This window comes from Lytechinus variegatus, chromosome 12, assembly GCF_018143015.1.
Source record: "Lytechinus variegatus isolate NC3 chromosome 12, Lvar_3.0, whole genome shotgun sequence".
NCBI classification, from domain to species: Eukaryota; Metazoa; Echinodermata; class Echinoidea; order Temnopleuroida; family Toxopneustidae; genus Lytechinus; species Lytechinus variegatus.
In genome coordinates, this window is record NC_054751.1 from 3,652,917 (window position 1) to 3,675,506 (window position 22,590).

Genomic DNA, 22,590 nt, shown 5'->3' on the forward strand with positions numbered 1-22,590 from the left:
GAGTTATGAAACATTTTTCATCGTGAACTGTATATCCTTTATCCACTTTGTCAGCTTGGAAGTCAAAGTTCGCATGTGAAATAGGCAATGAAATTACTCTTGGTGATAAATATGAAATATAAACATAATACAATGGATACAATGTCAATCATGCACGATGAGATATATAGGCGGTATATATCATTTATATACCACGTTTGGTTGTGTTGAGAATAGAACGCGATATGGATGTTGAATTGTGTTGTCTGCTGGCCGAATGTCCAGACTCGTTTACACACACAAAGCAAGGTTGTAAATTGCTCTCAGTGCAGTCAGGCGTGATACACAAAACCGGTTTGAAGGGGTTCCCAGTGGCAAGTTTGACCACAGGTATTCCACAGTGTGCGATACACATCAAGGTTTGTTTAACTCGAGTGGTAAATATACGAAGCATGCTGTCTGATCGCTCGCAAGGGAACAGGATCATATTCCGAAGAACTCGCGGCGCGAGATGTAAACACGCACACACCGATTTCATTCAGCGATCTACAGTCAGCTACATCACTTGGTTACAAAGCCGACATATGTACTATGGTCTTTGAGGACAAACATTACTATTCAACATAGAAATATTGGTGTCGACATCTAGTAGGGCTACATCGGAATAGACAGGGTATTGTTGGCAGTAGCCATAAGAATATTTCAGTTTCACCATGGTGGACGGGGATTCCATGACCAACGGAAACGCAGCAAATGGTGTCGCTGCTCCAGCAGGCAACTCTGCGGACAGTCAAGTCGTCTACCGACCAAATAAGAATGGCGATTCTGATGTTGAAACCAGACTAGCCGATAAAGCGAGAGAAGCCGGCGATGATGATGCTGGATCCACCACGGACAGCAATGTGGAGCTCAAACGCGAGATCACGCTTTTCGGCGGTGTCGCGGTCAACGTCGGTGTCATCATCGGCTCCGGCATCTTCATCTCGCCGAAGGGTGTCCTGATCGGGTCGGGGAGTGTCGGTATGACCATGGTGAACTGGGCTATCTGCGGGGTGTTCTCTATGGTTGGAGCCCTGTGCCTTGCTGAGCTGGGGACGATGATCCCGTCATCGGGAGGCTTCTATGTGTACGCCCAGCAGAGCTTCGGAAACTTCTGGGCCTTCTTGTTGCTGTGGACGATGAGTATGATGATGCAGCCGGTAGCCATTGCGGTGATCACATTGACGTGTGCTCAGTATGTACTTGAACCTTTCTTCATGATGGCCGAATGTGATCCTCCTGGCTCTGCTATTAGTATTCTGGCAATATGTGCGCAATGTAAGTATACAATTTCGTATCAGCATCCCACCGTTGCCACAGTAAAAACCTACATACTTGAAGCAATGTAATTACCCAATACTGCCTGATGAATGATCATGATTTAAAAAATCACGAAAAATAGATGGGCAGATGATGATGATCATGAGCAAGCATACTTAAAAATATAAAAATTGTAGTTAGCCAACAAAGAAGTTCCACACACACTATCTCTCAAAAAATTGTTTACCCAATATTGAGTAATATGTTGCTTTAGCTACCCAATATTTTGTAAATTTTTACGCAATGTTGCGTTGAGATAGTCCAATATTGGGTTTAAGAAATACCCAGCGAACATGCATGTTCCCTTTCTACCCAATATTGGAAAAAATTGATTTCCTTACACAGATTTGCCATCTTTGATTAGGGGAAAAGAGATGGTACTGAATGTAGTGTATTATTACATTCTAACATTGTGAAAAAAAATTATTCATGTTTTATTTTGTTTTATATGCATCCGCACAATCTGAATAATGTTAATATAACATATGGACCCACATCATAATTCCTTGTAACATCTTGATATTAACCCAGTTATAAAAAGGAGGCATGAGGGAAGGTGTTGATCCTCGTCTAAAAAGAAGACAGATAATGTTTAAGGGGCGCTACGGGCTAAAAATACTATAGCTGAATAAAAAGAGCAAAATGCCGAAAATGTCATCAAAATCTGATAACAAATAACGAAGTCATTGAAATTTACAGTTTAGCAATATTTTGTGAAGTCATTAGGTGGAATGATGATGTCACATCCCCACTTTCATTATTCTTATGTTATTACATGAAATCATAAATATTCCATTATTCCATACATCATCATGTGTAAATGATGTGTCTCCTTTATAATGAAATTAAAGTTGCAGCAAAGAATATCTAATGCACTAAATCAGCTGCCAATCCAATTTTAAGTTCTTGGAGGAAACAAATTGAAGAAACCGAATTTCATATTAATAAAATACAAAAGAACAAGTGGTGATGGATATATGACATTATCAATTTGCTCATTGAATATGCATGAATACATGCCTAGAACTGTTTCAATGGAAAAACGCGAAACTTTAAAATGTCATAACTTTAAGATGTCGTAACTTTAAGATTCCTTGTCCGATTTTGATCAAATATTCAGTGTTTTATTTGTCTGATTTTTCTTGATCAGAGCCGTGGGTAACCCTTTAAATAATGACAAGGACTTGTACATACTACAGAGATAGACATTAAAGAAATAACTGAAACAATCATAGCAGCCACAGAGATGTCGAATATGAGAGTTAAAAGAAGAGTGAAATGAAACTATAAAGAATCTCTTGTAAACTTTGGCATGTGTACTTTGCATCCTTTAGCCGTAGTAGTATGCCTTATATAAATGAAAGTGATGTAGTTGAATACCTGTCCGTAGTAAAATACCAAGAAAAGGCCATCTCATTCATACAAGGAGACAATCGTGGGATTACGTTTGGAGGTAAACTCTTTGTCATCAGCAATAGCTGGGAGTTCTCGACTAAAAGAGGCGTTACCTCTGTCCTCATTCTAGGTAGCTTTTGGTACATGGGGTCGCTCATCAGAGCACGGATTCTACTAATAGGACCCATGTTCTCATCGCCCTTATAAGTTTCAAGAAGGTTGTTTCATACTATTATTCCTTTTTTATGACCGTCGACGTAATCCATGAAACATTCTGGCTGTTTTTTGTATTCCTACTATTAATGGTCGACATGATATTGCATTTGAATGTGCATTTTATTCGAGGAATTGTTGAATATATTGCATTAATGGAATTTATAAACATAATAATATTCGAAGAATTGTTTGAAGCGAGCAATTTTTAGTCGCAAAATGCAAGCTTTCCAGAGATAAATACTTCCACATTCATATTTCGTGTCGATGGTAGCATATGGAGCAGACAGACTGGGACACACGTTATGCCACGTGCTGATCATAGCTCAAGCTAATATTGCACCCGAAATTACCTACTCCAAGTATTAAACAATAATACAAGATAGTTGATAATGACATGCTTCTATCACTATAAGGCAAGTCTAATTTTGATTTATCTTGTCAAAACTGTACTTCAGAATTGGACCGTTGTTATCATCGTCGATTAAGATATAAACTTCACGGCAAAAGGGTGAACTAGACGTGTTTGGTTGAGTGCTTGGCAAACGGTTCTCAAGGAGTGGGCGGGGTGCCGTCATGTTTTCGAAGATCTGTGACCCGTTTGGCCATCTGACCTACATACACCTTGGTCCATATTGACAAAGGTGTGCTTTCTTAGTCGTCGAAGAACAGGTTCAAGAATGATAGGATAGAAATGACATGATTCTTATCTTAGGTGTTCTTTGGGGGAAAATGGAGGAAAATCATTTCTGGCGAACCATTTTTTTCATGCAAGATCTTATTGTCATTAATATTCATAATGAAACACCTTTCCTCAATCTGTCCCAAAATACCACCCATAATAGCAACAGCCTGCTTGTTGTTGATGGTGGTATTGTTAAGATAAGCATGAACACTAGCATGTCCTCTCCCTTGGCTCTGGCGATGAGGACAATTGCCTATACATGTACTATAGGGCACTTTCGGTTGACCTGATCTTGGTGTCACTCCGTCACAATCATTCGAGTATCATAATTAGACATTTTAATCTTAGTAAGATTCTTATTCAGTCAAGCATATGGACGTGCTTTGGTGTAAGCGGTTCCGACCCTTGCCGAGGGTGTGGGGTTCGAATCCCACCAAGGTGGTAGCATCCCTTCGTAGCATCCCAGTCTACTCCAAGGTGTTCAACAGGTACCCGGTAGGATGCGAGGCTCGGAGCGTCTTGACTGAAATGCTCCACATCGAGTGGAGTATGCCAGTACACCGAACTGTGTCGGCAAGTTAGAATCAAATGGAGATGTTGTTTGTGATGTGATCAACGCTGCTGAAAGGGCAGATTTATTAATGAAAGAGCAATTCCGGTTTTTCCTTCAAAAGATTCATATAAATTATCATACCACCACTCTACTTCTTATCCATTTAGTCATAAAGACATAGATTCATTGTTCTACAAGGGATAACCCATGCAGAAGAACGAGGTGATATTTCTTAGCAGCCCTTCCTGATTTTATTGTTCAAGGAAATATTGAGTTTATCGCATTGTGTTACTTGATAATTTTTTCAATTAATGCAATTTTTTAAGATCTTGTAAAACAAACAGGGAAGGTAGGAGAGGAACACTCCAAACAAAGCGATGTGGAATGAAGAAAAAAAAACGTTTTCACAATTCACTGTAGCTATCCCAGTTCAACCATGGAGCTTAGCTCTATGGTTCAACCGTCTTCGTAACTACAAGACGTGGTAGTCTGTTAATAGCTCTATGACTATGGTATAATCGAAGAAATGTCAATTTTAATAATTATATTCTCGGTATACCGGTATTTCATTGTGACAAGGGATAACATAAGGACAAGTCCACTACAACAAAAAGTTTATTTGAATAAAAAGTGAAAATCCAAGAATCATAACTCTGAAAATTTCGTCAAAATCGGATGTAAAATAAGAAAGCTATGACATTTTGAAGTGTTGCTTAATTTCACAAAAGAGATATATGCACATCCTGGTGGTAGTGGTGGATATGCAAATGAGGAGACTGATGACGTCATCCACTCACTATTCGTTTGTATTTTATTATATGAAATAGGGGATATTCTTTTTTTTCCTTTTCATTGTCAAGTGAAACAACCATTAATTCCTCCCTGAACATGTGGAATGAGAATTTTTTAATATGATTCTGTCAAGTTGGTCCTTGTTGTCAAATCTATAAGAAAATTGAAATATTGTATAATTCAAACATTAGGCCTAATAAACAAACGAAATAGTGAGTTAGGGAAATCATCATCTTTCCCATTTGAGGTGTGCATATCACTGTTTTGAGAAAAATAAGCAAAACTTTAAAGTGTAATGACTATGACTTTCTTATTTTGCATCCGATATTGATGGAATTTTCTTCATTTTGCTAGTTTGATTTTTCTCTATTCAAATCAACATTTTTAGGGGGTGGACTTGGCCTTAAATTTTATGACATGGCTTCAATTCAAGACGATCTTACAATCAGGGAGTTAGGATACAATGCAGGAGCCACAGGAAGTCGTATCGAGGATTAGTACTTTACACAAAAACGCAGACCAATATCGACCCGGCTGGATCTATCCGTGATCTACAAGATTACGTAATTGCATTGTATTCAGAGCGATTGTGTCTGTCCAACGGGTTGATGCACTCTTGGCCTGATATGAAAGAATTGAGAACAAAAACCAATAAGGAACAATTAAAAGGGTTTATGGTCGGGTAGAGGTCAAATAATTTCTGAGGTTAAAAATTTTCGCGTGCAAATGGAATATACAGTCGGAACGATGGTATATCGTAATAACTTTGATTGGTCGGTAGTCGGTTTTGCCAGTGTAACTGTAAAACAAGTATTTAGGCCTATTAATAGCCTCTACATCCCAAGATATTCAATTGTAGTTGAATTCCCTTCAGTTTGGCTAAGGCAATGTGAAAAATAACACTGGCACAATCAACCCTACAACATTGCAAAAACGCTGTTAGAATTTCAAGCAAAGCTGTGAAGCCGGTCACTCTAACAACTATTGATTAAACTTTTGAACAAGTTGTTTGAAAATATAGAGAAAGTGTTTTTAAAAATAAAACAAATATCATGACGGGCTTCAACAGCATTGCTTTACATTTTTCACAGCGTTTGACCGTGCATAATTTACATTCGTATCTCGAGTTGGTGTTTTTAACTCGATTCCTTGTTTAATAGCGTGGCCAGTTTCAAATGAAATACTCGCATTGCCAGAAAACGACTATTGATAAAATTTTGATCTGCTAGAAACCTAAAACTACGAAATCGTTTGTAGGCCTTTGTCTTCATCACTGAGCTGATTTCAGTTCAAAGACCTACATGTGACCCCTAAAACTTTGATAGACAATAGCTCAATGAGCCAGACATTTTGAGGGAGACATACATGTATATACGGATGGAGCAAAAGTTCTAAAAAGATACGAGCTATAAAGCGAGCAAGCAGAAGAAAAGTTTACTCTTTAACGCAAAAACGTATTTCTGATAGATTTTGACATATTCTTAAAAAATATGTGTATGTATGTATACATTTTTTTTTTTGGGGGGGATCGAGAGCCCCCCCCCCCCCGATACGCCATTGCGGGTTTCAGTTTTAGGCATCCATACAGTAGTGAGTGTATCTTGATAGGAAATGATAGGCCTATTTAAACTAGAACTGGCAAGGTTTCTAATACTTCCGATGATTATTATTTACACCTGTCTTCAAAATGAGTAACGGCCATAAAATTGATGTTCAGCTCATCAGCTGTCTGCAAACTTTCAGTCGAGTTTGAAATAATTTGTTACAAATGGGTGTGGGGGTATATTATATGGCAAAGTTACCCTAATAGTGAAATTGTGCAAAATACAATTTCAGAACACCACCACAAATGCTTTGAAAAGGGAAAATTGTTTTGACCGAAATCAAAATTAGCATTGAATACCCCTCATTCAATCCCAGAATAGGTGTTGATTATGATGTTGCGGATTTACATGTAAGCAGTGCCACCCCCACGTATCCCTTTTATCCCTTTTCTCCTTAGAAATGTCCATTGTAAAATAAAAAAAATCCCACCTTGGACCATTGGACTCCATACTCTTTGATGCAACCAAAGAAAATGCTCTAGACACATCATTTTCAGTTTCAGAATGCAGAAAGTGAAGTGGTTATCTGCTCGCTCTTTTTGCTCTCTCGCTGTATTTTGATTATTACCTTTCCGTACCCTCAGTGTAAAAATATAAAGCTCTTACCATTCCTACTTTAATAGACGATTATATCACCAAATCCCTTGCCATCTTCTTTAGTTTTATTAACTAATATTCACTCGACCGTACACTCTTATGATTTTGTTTTTGTTTTTGACAAAGGCATTCAAAACTCAAAAAAGTGCGCCGGTATACAATTCAATTCTATTACTTGGACATGCGCCAACTTAAATCATGTGGTTGAATTTTATTTTCATTCTTGAAAAATAATTGAAGGGCATCGAAATAAAGTGATATGATATTCATAACCTTTGCTTGTATATGGTTTATATCAAATCCAACAAAGGAAGTGCGTACGCGAGATATGACATTATCAAGGTTTACTACAATAGCCATCCGTAATGTTTATCATCTTTGATTTACATAGGATGCATAATATTGGGCGTAACAGTGTTACAGGAATTAACTTGGATTACCAAGCCTCGTTTGAAATAATCATAGAGGTTTTTACAATAACACACGCTCGTTCACAATGCCATTGTTTGTTTTTCTTTAATAATTAATGAAATCCTCTGAGAACAATTCATTTCTATTTTATTGTTTAACCATGGAGCTATTGTAGCTCCATGGTTTTTAACCATCAAATACAAAGCAATACAAACAAGTTGACAACAATATCAAGGGGAAATACAAGACAATGATGGGAATGGACCCCGGAGAAGAAGGCTTAGCATCAAAGAGGATTTTGAATTTTTGATTTTCCTTTTCACTTCAAGTAACGGAAAAATAGGGAAATGATTGGGAGACCTATTACCTGCATTGAAATTTATTTCCGTGATCGCGCCTGACTCTTGAGGAGAAGCAGAGTTTTGTCCCAAGCGAGAAGTATGGAATGCTTTTATGTAATTTTCAATTATACTTTTTTGCTCAATCTAGCACAAATTCTCTGTCTTTTTCAATAAATGATGTATCTGGGTCTCGTTTCATGGCAAATAATAATAACTAATAGTCAGTTCTTGTAAAGCGCATAACACATGGATATCGTCTCTGTGCGCTTCCAAAGGACTTGGATATTATTACCCTGGTTGTAGTAGCTCAAGCAGCCCTTCAGCGCTCAGTGCATTTCAAGCCATAAATTCCTGCCAAGTACCCATTCCCTCACCTGGGTTGAGTACAGCATAATTTGGATAGATTTCTTTCTGAAGGAAACTGCGCCATCGCTGGGATTTAAACCCACGACCCTCTGTTTCAAAGTCCAAAGACCAATCCACTGGGCCACAACGCCTCAGAATGATGATAATAGAACAATTCTCATAAAAAATGGTAAGAGAACCCAGCGGTAAATCACAATCTAAGTTTCAATGGTAGTCGCCATGGTGGTCATGTCTAGTATGGAATGGGTCCCAGATTTGATATTTTTGCAGGAATTCATTAACAACTTTGGTTCTTCGACGATATGTAGGCCCACCTGTAGATGCTTGGGAGGTTCGAACCCAAAATGGCTGGGTTGATAAGTAGGAAAACTACCCCGCCCCCCTCCAACCACCAAAGGGCAAACAAACAACCGTACGACCAATGGAAACAGCAAAAGTGTTTCACATACAAATGTTATATGGACCTCAGTGCTGGTTTGGAAGGAAAAATGGCAAGCCTCCCAAAAATGAAACGGTTTTCAATGCAAACTGGAGTTGATTTCGGTATGTTTTTAACTTTTTAGCAAGCTTACCTGATTTCCAGAGGGCGATGCCTATGGTGTATAACACACGAAGCACCCCCCCCCCCCCCCTCTCCCCAGGCAAATATTGGGTTGCTTCAGTGACCCCCAGCATCCCCTGCTTCCCAGTGCCATGGACACACCCTCATCGTGATGACTGGACATTGAACTTGTGTCACTTACAAGCTTAGCCAACAATTAATTCCCAAAGCACAGAAGTGCACCCGACCCCTTAGAAAATGACCATTTCCGATACATTCTGTCTCAGTTTAGCTCATTCATTGATAAGAGCAAATCCATGCAAGATAATAGGCATTTGAGAAGAAAGGAAACAACAAATTTTGCTTTGAATTGAAAGCAAGTCTGGCCATGCTTTCTGTGTGAACTCACCGAGTTCAAAGTTCTGCCAGTTTTCAAAGAAAGGTAGTAGTAGTAGTAGTAGCTATTGTAGCTGTTTTTGTTGTTGTTTTGGACTTCAGGTGTGTTAGTCTGGCTCGGATTACTTTCAAAGCACAAATCTATTTTGTCTATCGTCGGTTTGCTTTTCAGCCATAACCCTTCTGTTTGATGAAAGTGGTTTGAATGTTTAGCCTATTGGCACTGAATTGGGCTTTTGTAATTTCGCAAAGTGCATAATGCAGAGTCTGAAGTAGTGAGACTAGATTCACGATGTACTGTGGCTAGCACAGAGAGAGAGCGAGCTTTTGGAGTCTAGTCTTCATTCTAGACAAGGTTTTGGGTTATAGTGTCAAATATGAGTATGTGCTTGCAAACTAACCCATCAGCTCTTTGGGGACTTCTCTCAAGAGTCCTCAAGACCTACTTGTTGGTTGATGTACCAATCTTCCCGGACCAATTTATGGTCTGCGCCTGCACGTGCACTACGTGTAGTCTCGAATTGCAGACAGTCACTATCATCAAGTCATTTCATATTAATTATCGTTTCATGAAGTTAAGCCATGGAAATTCCAGAAAACGTGAGCTTTACAAGTTTTTTTAAGTATAACCATGGAGCTAAAAGCTGGTAGTAAGAATAAATTGTGTACTCGCGGGACTTTTTCTATCTTTACAGTTACATGTAGACTACATGTATTTCTGCTTTAAAAGCATCACTTTGGCTAAGTTTGGGTGTGGACATCAACTGCCAATGAACTCCTTTCAAAATGCTAAACGTAATTTTTCTTATTTGTGAGGTAGTGACCGGGTCATTTATCGTGTTAATCAGTAGCCTAATGGCTTCCTATTATGCAATTAGTAAGAATTGGTGGGATGTTAATCATTGGCTGAACCAGAAAGTACATTGTACTGAAACCACTAAGTGTTGTTACTGTAGTCATACTAGATTAAGAAAATGAAATGGTATCTCTCAAAAACGATATGTACTACGACATTCACCCAATTTATACCAGTGCTGAATCATAAAGTAGCACCGTATAGCTCTATGTTTAAAAAAACTCAATAGGACACATCCGTTTTGATAGTTGTAAACCGTTTGTCTTGAACATTTATTTAATTTACATGGGAAACAATCCTTTAACTTTCAAAGTTAAAAAAAAAACTTACATTTCTCATCTTTAACATGCCTGACCATTGCTCATATTTCATTGAAAACACTCTCCAACGGTTAAGGAAAAATGGATAAACGGTTTGCAATAAATTTGACCATCATTATTGATTGATACCTGAAAAAAATATTTTGAATAATTTCATTTTTATCCATCTGATATTAACATAGGCCTGTACTTCCGAGGTTTTTTTTTAGAGAACATGTATCAGGACCTCGTTACACGCGGACCTCCAGTTCCCTCCATCAGAAATGAAAGAACGATGCCTGTGCTTGTGTATTTTACACGAATAATCATAATCCAATGTATACATATATGCTTGATATGTATAAGCTGATAAATGTATAGGCCCACCGTTGATAAATAGCACGTGGAATGAGTCTTTCATGTGGACATGCACTGGACTTCACAGATGCAGCTGTAACGATTCATTTCCCTTCTTGTTTCCAGAGATGCCCCTGTCCCTGGCTCGCATAAAGTCAAGCTCAGGTTCATAATTGAAACGGGTAGCCATCCAATTATGCCCAGTCACACTTACAGAACCGGCTTCAAAACCGATCAATGCTATCACATTGGTAATAACGTAATAGATTTGATCGGTCTGGAGTCGGTTTATCCGGTATGACTGCGGTAAAGTCGGTTCAATCGATTGGTGACCTTGGTAGCCAGAGGTCAGGAACGCGCTGGTAATGCGATGGCAAAATATCAAAGAAATTATTCGTATGGAAATTGGGCAGTCATCGGCTGCCATTCTGTGAATGATGCTGTTGTCTGTAAGCTTACAGTATGTCTGTCGACGTCTAGATGTGTGCATTTATACTGGATTTGAAGTAACTGAGAAATCAAGGGCAGTGTGTCCACATAATAATGGAACTTCTCAGGTTTCGATATCCCATGAACTTTTGAAAAAATCATATCTATTTTTTCATAAATCAATGCAAATAATTATTTGCTTTAAACGCATAAACTGCTTCAATAGCCCCCAATAGTATTGTTCAGATCCAACCCTTTCCCCAGGGACATTTCGTTCAATTTTCTGAATCGTTTACAATCGATTGTAATCATTTCCAAAGGATGCATCCGGAGAATAATAAACTAGTATTGTAGTAAAGTTATTTTCATGCATCCATGCATCTTCAGTAGTTCTTTCTTATTCGTGGTTTGTATGTTTAAGGCCATAATTGTTGATGGAAACCAGTGCATGACATCCACGAGTTTCACGTTTAATGTACAAGGTCAATGGCAATGTTGATTGGTTGATGAATTCGAAAGATCTCTCACAGTAATCGTATAGAATCACCAGTGGACCATGACATGAAGTAGCATTGATAACTGTTATAAGCTACTGAAATCCTCGCACCTGATTGGCTAAGAGCAATATTGTCAGTGAAATTCACTGGCAAGATGCTTCTTGATCCCCTGTACTTATAACTTAAACAGTTTATCACGTTTCTTTCGTTGGTATTACATTGGAGATGTCATCCATGGAATAACCGTTGACTAAATTTATCTTTGCCTGTTGCATGTTTGTTGTTCTCCAATATCATCATTATCATTTTCAAGTAGTCTTAATTATAATGTAAAATTTGTACACACGTGACTTGATATTTTCACCCTTGGCGATACAAGAAATTGTCAAAAATGCATGTCATGGAGGTCGTTTCGACGGTTTATTTCCATTTCGTCTAATGCCAATTCTTCCAATTGCCAACTCGTCTACTACCATTTGGTCTACATCATCAGTTCGTCTATTCACTACATGGTCTACTTTCATTTAGTATGATGCCATTTCGTCTAATAACCAGTTGGTCCAATAGCCGTTTAGTCCATATACCATTTTGTCTAATTGAATTATTAATTGTGCAAAATGAATAAAAAAATATGGGTCTTAGACCAACTGGTTATTAGACGAAATGGTAATAGACGAAATGGTGATTAGACGAAGTGATGATTAGACCAATGGTTATTGGACCAAATTGTTGTTAGACGAGATGTTGATGGACAGAATGGCATTAGACTAAATGAAGGGTAGACCAAGTGGTGAGTGGACGAATTAGCATTGCTCATGCTGCAGTATCTCTTGGACCATGGACCTACTACAATGCTTGGACTAATGGTGCGAAATAAATGATGAGAATTACGCCTTCTGTGATCATTTTAACTTCGAGTTCATTCCGTTATCTTGTTTCTAGATTGATATTTCTCCCATGCAGGACACCTCTTGGTGAAGGTGAACTGTGTTTGACTCCATCATTAGTTGCACCTGCCATTATTAACACAAGATAACAAGAGTGAAAATGGTTAATAGTCACAAAGATTTGAATAATGATTTATACAATTTCGAGATTATATTAGTTTCTGGTTTGATCTGCTTTTCTGTGTTACTATTTTTTATATGATTTTGGTTTGGTAAGCCGTGTCTTGGAGTCGATTTTGACAATCAAACGAGATGTTTTATTCAGAAATGGTTTACCTCTGGGTTCACTTTGAAGCATGTGAGGCACGCTGGTGGAAAACATTTCCTCGATGGGTTTCAGTTGCTCATACATTTTACTAAATTTATCGTGCGAATAAAAGGAGGTTGTGAGAAGGAAACCAGTCTAAGGAAACTGAAAAAGCCGTCAGCGAGTTTGTTCTTGGCAACGAAGTGTTCTAGGCCTAAATAGTTCCTTGATAGAAGCGACCTCGTCAAGGATACAACAATGGGAAGACGTTTGACGGTGAACAGCGCCAGTGAAGCAGGTCTCGACCGAATCACCGGCGAATTCTTCGACGACCCAAACAAGGTCGGTCTCAAACGGGAGATCGGCCTTGTTGGCGGGGTCACTATCAACGTCGGCAACATCATCGGCTCGGGGGTTTTCCTGACTCCCAAGGGCGTGTTCATCGGCGTCGGCTCTGTGGGTGCATCCCTGGTCATTTGGACCATCAGTGGTGTCTTTTCCTTGCTTGGTGCTCTCTGTTTCGCCGAGCTTGGTCTGTCCATCCCGTCTTCCGGTGGCCATTACGCCTACATCAAGGCAGCGTTCGGTGACCTCCTATCTTTCCTCTACATATGGATCTCTATGGTTATGATGTTGCCAGCTCAACAGGCTGTTATCTGCATGGTCTTTGCCCAGTATCTTCTAGAGGCGTTTCTCCCTGCTGATGATCCCTGCTACTTGGCATACATTTGGCTACCAACCGTCATCCTTTGTAACATTTGTGTCGGTAAGCGGTGTCAAGGATTGTAGGTTATTTTACACATAAGACACCCCATTACTTTCTCCTGTTGAAAGCTGAGGTTTTAGTAGAAGATGCCAGACCAGACCATAATCAAGACCCATTTTCTATAATCAAAGCTGCAAGGTTTTGTTTCAAGCCATTTATAATCCAATTTACTCTTCGAAACTTGTCAAGATTTGTGATAATAGTTCTCACCTAATCCTAGTGTTTAAAGGGAAAATATGGAAAATGAAACAGGTCTTAATTATAAGAATAAAAATATCCCGGGGGCCTGGGATATATCATTTGAACGTAATTATTTTTCTTTTTGTAAAATCATAAAAGGCGTAGCAAAGAAAGCGTTGAGATCGGGAAGAAGTATAGAGGGTGGGGAAGGGGTCTGTAAATCGCAATATTATGAGGGGGTTTTGGAACACTAGCTGACAAACAATTAGCGATTTTTAGTTCACTTGGTGCATTTCTGAAACGTCTCGGACAGCGTGACGTGTTTCAGTGCTACATGTATTTCCATAAACTGCATCCTTCATAAATCTACATCCGGGACATTGAAATTACTTTGGGACTTTGAGCTGACTACAAACTACATTACAATGCACACAACATTAAACATGCCAGAAATATTGCTTAAATTGTTCATATTGATTTTTATTTTATTCATTTCATCTTAAACTTAACATCTAAACAGAAGACTTCGAACAGCTACCGTCAATATCCATTCTATTTCGTGGATGGTGTTTTTTCCAAGCACTTTTCGAAGTATGAGATATATTGTGAAGTGTGTCGCATCATCATCCGCGGTTTTTTTTGTCAGTAAATAATACAGCTGCATTGTCAAGCTGGTAAAGAGGACCTGCATTCAGTAAATAAAACTTTGACAGCTTAATCGATTTATAGTCCATTTGATATTTCATATACTATTTATGATCAATTACTGATATTTATACATTACATACTGTCTATTTTATGCTCCACTGTAAAATGATTAAGAGCAATTACCTGAAAATGTGAAGGTGATCTTCTCCGGTATAAAGAGCGTATTTATTGAAATGGTCTTCTACACGTTTTCTAAGATAAGGTAGTATAAATAAATGAAATTGATCTAATGTTGTACCCGTCTATCATAATGTGAAACCTTTACCATTTTAACTTTTGTTAACCGTCATGATTTATAAACTTAAAACTGTTTGTTTCCTGTATACATATCTCTTGGTTACTTGGTACATGCGGTAATTCAAGACCATGGGTGATTTAGGACAAGGGGTGTTTGATTTTCTCTATCGGATGAAGAGTATGCTGGCATAAGAACGGGCCAACTTAAAAAAAAAAAGAGTGAAGACGAATAGTAGTCGGCATGGCTCTTTCTCCGACTCCCTTTGAATCATCCATGTGTTGCTTTTCAAGTACTTTTTAAACAATTTTCAAGTACCCTTCACCCCCCCCCCACACACGCACCTTCCGACCTGTGCCATAATAAGTATCGGATCGATCGTGCCGGGAAGAAATGTCTGACCATTTTATTCAGAGAAGAAAAGAAGTCCAGCGGCGAGACATTCAAGGCCCCACTAATTGTTGTGGACAATGGTCAAGAATGGTCATTGTCTTCCGATTGTCTCAAATAATATGATTTGGTTTAATTGACGATACTTTCAGCTGCATTATCAACCTCAGATCAACAGGTGTCATGATTTCCTGCATGAGACAGTGAACTGACACTTAGCCCCATGTTCGAATGATACATGGGTAATGTCAATAGTTTATTTCCAATTTGTCCAATGCCATTTCGTCTAATTACCAACTCATCTACTGTCATTTGATCTATCATCAATTCGTCTACTATCCACATGGTCTAATTGCCATTTCGTCCACTCACTATTTCACATAATAACCAATTGTTCCAATAGCCATTTAGTCCTAAACCTTCTGGTCTAATAGGATACATGTAAGTGTTAATTAGGCGAAATGAATGAAAAGAAAATAGGCAACAGGCCAACTGGTTATTAGAGGGAATGGTCATAGACGAACTGGTGATTAGAAGAAGTTTATTGGACCAAATGGTTATTGTAGTATTGGACCAAATGGTTGTTAGAGACGAAATATTGATGGACGGAATTGCATTAGGCTAAATGAAAGTAGACCATGTGATGAGTGGACGAGTTGGCAGTAGACGAATCGGCAGTTTACCTTGTCAATGACATCACACGTCCGCATACTTGTGTGTGTATGTGTGTAAATAGCCCATTGTCTTTATTTAGCTGGGTCGGTAAAAGGGTCGTGTTTTGTTGCAGAATCTGAAGGGGAAGACCACTCTGGCATTAAGTTGACTTTCTGCAACACAATAATGATAATTCGTAATCACAAAGACACAGGGTAGCCTCTTCAGCTCTTGCAAAATGAAGGAATTGTTCTTCCAGCGGCCCCTACATAGGCTGCATGATAGCATTACCCTTTTTGGTCCCGTTAGTATAGGGATAATCGGACACTCCTAAACCTAATCTACCACTAGTCCTAAATAGACCTATTCTAAAACGTTGAGCGATTGACAAGAAGAAATAAGTCCCATTTTCTTTGTTATGATTCCGCCCGTGATCGAACCCACGAGGCTGGTGCTCAACCACTGAACCATAATTTTGAACCCTACTATACTAACGAAGGTAGTTCGAGGCGATTACCTCCTAGAAAGGAAGCTCCTTGCTCCTAGTAGCCCTTTACTTATAGCCCTTTAAAACACCGTTCGTAGTTACTCATGTGGACTAACTCATGTAGACTCACCATGAATCAATACTCGCCCCATTACTACTGATACCCATCATGTTTGAAAAGTGATAAAATGTTAGGCAAACATTGAACAATGGAATTATGGATAAGTATTTGAGACAGGTCAACATCGTTAAGAAAAGTCGACGAAGCATCGATGTCCTACCGAAAATTTCACAGGACATAATAATGCTGAATGAAGGAAGTGTGATTTCGAAGTGAGAGTATTATTAGGGCGGCTCTTCAAGGGGGAGGGGCGACTACCCCTTTGTTTTTTCAAGTAGTGGAGTTATTATTTTTTTTTGTTAAGAAGAAGGAGAAGCGTTTTTGCGCCCCCCCTTTAAATTGGATATTTACTTCTGTTATATGTTAGTTATGTTATTATGTAAATTGTAAATGATTGATTAATTTCGCAAGGAATGCAACAAGTCAAATACGGTTAAATATCATCACAATATTGGCATATCGAAGGGAAGAGGGTTATGTTACATGGATGCATGGAGAGATGCGAATGATTATTAATTGCACATTTGCACATTATGTGTCATGGACCCATTATGTGTCATGGACCCACATTATGTGTCATGGACCCATTGTAAAGCACCCCTCTTGTCATTTGAGGGGGTCCATACGTACCCCTCCCCCACCATTCCCGAGTGTGTTCCATTCTTCTGGACTCTGCACTCTTTGAGATAAGGTGGTATTTACACGCCCCCATTTCATTGACAGGTCCTGTGTTATTAATTCATTGATGCTCTATTGTTTTGTACTGAAGGTTATATGGGGTCTTGGTCAAACATTGATAAACCTGGAAAAATAACTACGCACTTTGAGTAGTTTAACGAACGAAATATTTAATGTTGATGTACTTTGAAGACTCTACAACCTTTACTGTGCGGGATCAGTGTGCTTACATAAACGTGTGGGGTGGCTTTTACGGAACCGGGAATAGGTAGACGTCGCTTTAAATGGTATCAAACAATTTCATAAATAGATGAGCAAACTATCTTTCACAAAAGTGCAATCTTTACAATTATTTTTAGATTCAAGTTTACTCGCACTTGGAAGTTTGGGGATGGGGAATTATTTTGTTGCAAAGGGGCGTATCTTTTCACATTGATGAATTTTAGTTGCGAAGTATCGATCTGCTGGTCGCTTTTCCCTATTCGTTTTCCATACATTGGTTAGACCATCAATCCATTTTATATTGCCTTAACAGAAGCAGCCCGTGAAATCAAGCTTTGCATATCATGGTAGTTAGTGTTACCACACTCCCAAAGCAATCAAAATCAGATCTATTTTTTTTTAAATAATACTGTTATTCTGTTCTTATATCTAAAATGGTTAGACTACACATTTAACAATCATGGCGAGGAAATAGATAAGGCTTGCGAAACTGTTAAGTCTAGTCATTGAAATTTCCTTCTTTCGCCGTAACACCTAACGTGTTTTCTTTTTAATTTACCCAATGTTGTTTCGGTTATATTTCGTTGTTTTTTCGTTACTTGTTAGGATTTTTCCCCCGGTGTTTTAATGGTGTCTATGAGAATTCATTTGGATGTAATTTGCCCATGATTTTCGCACCAACGTGGCAATGAATTTTCATCCATGGAGCTCGTAGTCTGCATCTCCCTGGTTCATCCACGCGTTTTTAATTGCGGATATCTTCTCGATGCTCCAATCGTCCTTTCCATTCAGAATAATGTCTATCCCTTTCATGTCGGTCATGTAGCCATATTCGGGAACAGGGCTAGGGGGTTCGGAGGTTCGCCATCTGGTCAAGATGGCGGGGGCGCCAATGTCCTGCGTGCCTGGGTAATAGGAATGACCCCGTTCCATGTGCAAGCCTCCCATCAATGACCGTGGACCATATCAAGCGTGGCCTATTATATTCGAATCGAGTGTGTGGTGTGGTGTTTGGGCATCATCTACCTGGGAGGGCACATAGGCATGATAAGGAAGGGCAATAGACCGAGAAAAGAATGAAAAGCAAAATATGGTATCACAATACATTTACATTGTAGTTTGAAGTAATAAATATAGGGGGCCCCGAAAGGGATACACATTTGTATTACTATTCATTGCCGGATTCATTGTCAGTCGGGCGTAGATATTTGGAGGAGGGGGGGGGGCGTCCCTTCCATTGTTCACTGAAATGTGTAAATGCAATCACAAAACAAACTAGTGACAAATTTGCATGTATATTAAACTCCACGAACCCATAACAGAGGGATTTTCTTTCTAATACCGCTCAGGATATTAAATTGTTAAACTATAATGTTGGAATTTTGTGAATATGTGATTGATAAGGTGTTGGCATGGCTTTAATATCACTCAAATACCAACAATAATATTGTTGTTATTATTGTTATGATGTTATTTACCCAGGGTAACCACTTCAGCTCTGATGTACTGCGCTCCCAGTGGACCCTGCATATATGTTACCATTACTCATACTCAAATCTCGAGCACCATAAAAGGAGGCAGAGGGTCCCATTATTAAGTCTTTGATATGACTTGGCCGGGGATCGAACCCACGACCTACCGTTCATTTGGCTGGTGCTAGAGGCCTATTGCTGAGCCACCATGGATGTACCACTGTGTCTCTCCAAAACATGACTTTTCTGTAAACTCTCTATTACATTATAACCATCTCCCTTGTAGGTTTTAAGTTGAATCTACAGTAGCATATAAATGGTCCATTGTCCACCTATTGAGTGGTTGCGTCACCGTCACAGTACTTGCATTATGACGTCCCCGAAATTTACTAAACCTTATATTACAAGCTTTCATAATTACCATCCTTCATTTTTTTATTAGAAAAAAGGAAAACAAACGATCTCGAAGTAAGTAATTACAAAAAATAAGTTTCTTCGCTCCTCGAACGTATATTCATCATTACTGTTAGTTTGCAACCATATGGTACAAGAATTGAGGTTAAAAAAATGCTGCAAATCAAAGATTTCGGTTCTGTATACATGTCATATTTTGGGGGTTTGGATTATTTATATTGTGGAATTTCGATTTCATGTTGAGGTTTTCGTGGGATATGTAGTCAAATTAGTTTTACTGTATGAACCACTAATTCAAATCAATGTGTAAATGCCTTTAACCGATGTAACCATGGATATATATTATATTAGATAATTGCTGGTATGTATTTATTTTTTTATACCCTGGTACTTCTGATTCCAAGGTACCAAAGACTATATACTATTTTCTTTGTTTCCTGGTGGTGGTGGTAGTCGATTAGAGCAGAGATTTTATGATAACTGGGTTCGAAACTATTATACGTCCGTGCTCTGTTAAAACCAGTTCTGTTAACATATTTCATAATTGTATGATCAACTCCCTTGGACATAACCTAATCTAACGCCACCGTACTGGTCCTCTGTTTACGAGTATAATATGCTAATTTAGCACGACGATGGTTAAAAAGAAACGAATATGTGCCCTATATGCAAACCTCACTAAAATCTGAATTATCTGGAAAAAATAATTGATTGTGTCAAAGTTAGATGCATGTACACATTTTACATTTAAAAAACTACTCTCGCGTATCCCCCCCCCCCCCACACGTAAAAATTATAAATCTGGGTACCGGTAACACAAAGGTTAGCAATTAATCATACGCTTGATTTTCACGATTGATTGTACATTGTAGTCAATGGAATCAATCGTAGAAAAACGTGTCTACGATCATTGCTACATGCTTTGTGTTACGGGCCCCTGATTGTGTTTCGATACCATGGTGCCCCCCCCCCACTAGAATAATAGGTTTACCGCTTGGATTTACGCTAGTGGCCTCCATACACTTTTAAATCCGTTCCACGGGCCCCTGCATAGTCTTTCTAGGCCTATACTAGACTTACTTAGCCTTCTTCATGTATGTCTTTTGAAATTGGAAATACGATATGAAACTAATTTGTTCTTAAGATATATGAACGAATGAATTGATATTAGTTTAATTCTCACTCTAAAATAAATCGTTATACATTCACTGATATAAAATCACTGGTCTTTTTTATTCCTATAGCAAACACAGTGATATTAAAAACCAGCCAAGTTTCCTTGTAATTTTTTGTATAGTGGGGCCCCTAATTGATGCATGGAGTTGTAGAGGGTCATTTAAGGTCAGACCCTCGATCGCTTTTGCACGCGATGAATATTGGATGGACAATACCATCTTTTACAGATGCAGTCCAGTGTAAAAGAGCCCTAGTTTTCAGTGACCCATTCTTGGAGTCGTTAGATTTGTTCCCTGGTATAAGCTAATATGCATTCACACCGATTAAAGCTATAATGTAGTCTTGAAATGTATTCCCCCAAACACTCATCCCGCAATATTTGACATGAAACATGCTTGCACGATGACATTTCTGGGTGTTTTGGTTTTCAAAACAGATCAAATAATGGCCATCATTGTTTTTCAAAGCTGGAATTCTTAATATGATTATAAGAAATTAATATGCCTATAATATGCATCTTATTCTTATAAAGAACGCTCATGGAAGGAGATCCATTGTTTAATAGACCCCCTTGGTGCTAATTTCCTTTAACTGCACAATATTCCGATATTGGTATGCATGACGTCACTGGTTGCTTGGCTCTATTCTCGCAAGCAAAATATTAATTGTTTTATTTTGCTGTTTAAAATCATGATCTTTCTTTTGACATAGGAATCATACTTTAATTATTTGAATATAACGTATCATATCGTATTGCAAAACAATATTTGCCTGAAAGGGAATAGTCCATAGTGACCCATTGTAGTGCTCGGGATGAAAAAAAAGTTGTGTTTTTTCTTGAGACTTCATATAACTCTAACGTATTACCATTGAAATACATAAATCGAATTTACCATATATTGGTGGCGCGTATATCGATTGAGAATGAGATAATTTATTGGTGAATCTAATTTTACCTGTCATTTTACCCATTAATATCTTGTCAATTCACCTAACGAAAGCTTAAATCATGTAAATGTACGGTAATACAAGCATAGGCTTAAGAATTACAACCCTTAATGTATTTAGAGTTTCATAAACTTAATTACTGAAATAAGCAAAGGTCTTCAAGGTTGTGCACTGGAGTGAATGGATAAAGACCGAATTATATTAAGGTCGATTCATTATTTGATTATTCAATTATGTATTCTTTCAATGATTGGTTTATTCCCAACTTTGTCAAAATTAGTTGTTCATTTTCCACTGCCATTAATCTCATTTTTTTTATTGTGAGATGGACACGTGACTTGACAATGGTCCTTAAACTCGTTATGCAGTTCACGACAAGTTTAGATTTATTTAATCCTAGAAATAAGCGCCAATATTTCCTGATAACCAATGCAACGGTTTATAAATAATCGGACCCGATTTCCGATATTTCAACAAAATTGCCGGATAAAATGCTAGTGGACAGGTTATTGGTTAAGGTGTATTGCGCATCACTGAGTATATTGACCTGGTTATGGCAATTTTATACATCCTCCCTTCCATAATTATAGGTAAATACGAAGTTATAAACAGAATGTTTGTTTTCTGGGACAATAGGCAATAAACCGAATCACCGGCTTCTGTTTGTTTTATGTAAACATGATCAAGAAACTAGGTTAGAGAAATACCAAGGACGCTCTTACATGGCCGTACAAATAAGGACCTTGCGATATAGAAATTAATCCTAACGATTTTTGTCTAAATGTAAAAGGATTGACAGTTGAATCTTTAAGATTTCAATCTCAATCCAAGGTTTGATTTGTCGTTATCTCCAACCGCCATGGAGTTTAGAATGTACTTGTACGAAACACATGAGCTCATATACTTTTGTATTCAATCACACACATGCATTATTGAATATTTGATATATCTTTTTTTTTCATGCAGTTACGGTTATGTACGTCAACTGTCGGAGCGTGAAGTTAGCGACCAGCGTCCAGTCCATCTTCACTGTTGCCAAGCTAGCAGCGCTCTCCATAATCATCATCTCGGGCTTAGTCTTACTTGGAAAAGGTTTGTCTCTTAATTTTTTAAATTTTTTTACAATCAGTTATTATAGACGATATTGTTCATTTTTATGTAAGCTCAGAGCTTATATGTCACATTTATAGGTGCTAAATGAGAGATTAATTATTTTTATAATTTATTTATTTATTGGTTTTCTTCATTATATACTGCAGGGTAGGCCTGTTCAGT

At 38.2% G+C, this 22,590-nt stretch overlaps 1 protein-coding gene across 1 annotated transcript in view; it reads left to right on the plus strand.

The window, feature by feature from the left end:
* Nucleotides 1–364: 364 nt before the first annotated feature.
* Nucleotides 365–22,590, plus strand: part of LOC121424835 (Y+L amino acid transporter 2-like) — a 39,350-nt gene continuing 17,124 nt past the window's right edge. Inside the window, exons 1-2 of the mRNA XM_041620636.1 lie at nucleotides 365–1,296; nucleotides 22,282–22,407. Of these exons, the coding sequence (XP_041476570.1) occupies nucleotides 693–1,296; nucleotides 22,282–22,407 (730 nt within the window). The 5' untranslated portion in view covers nucleotides 365–692. The remainder of the gene's footprint in view (nucleotides 1,297–22,281; nucleotides 22,408–22,590) is intronic.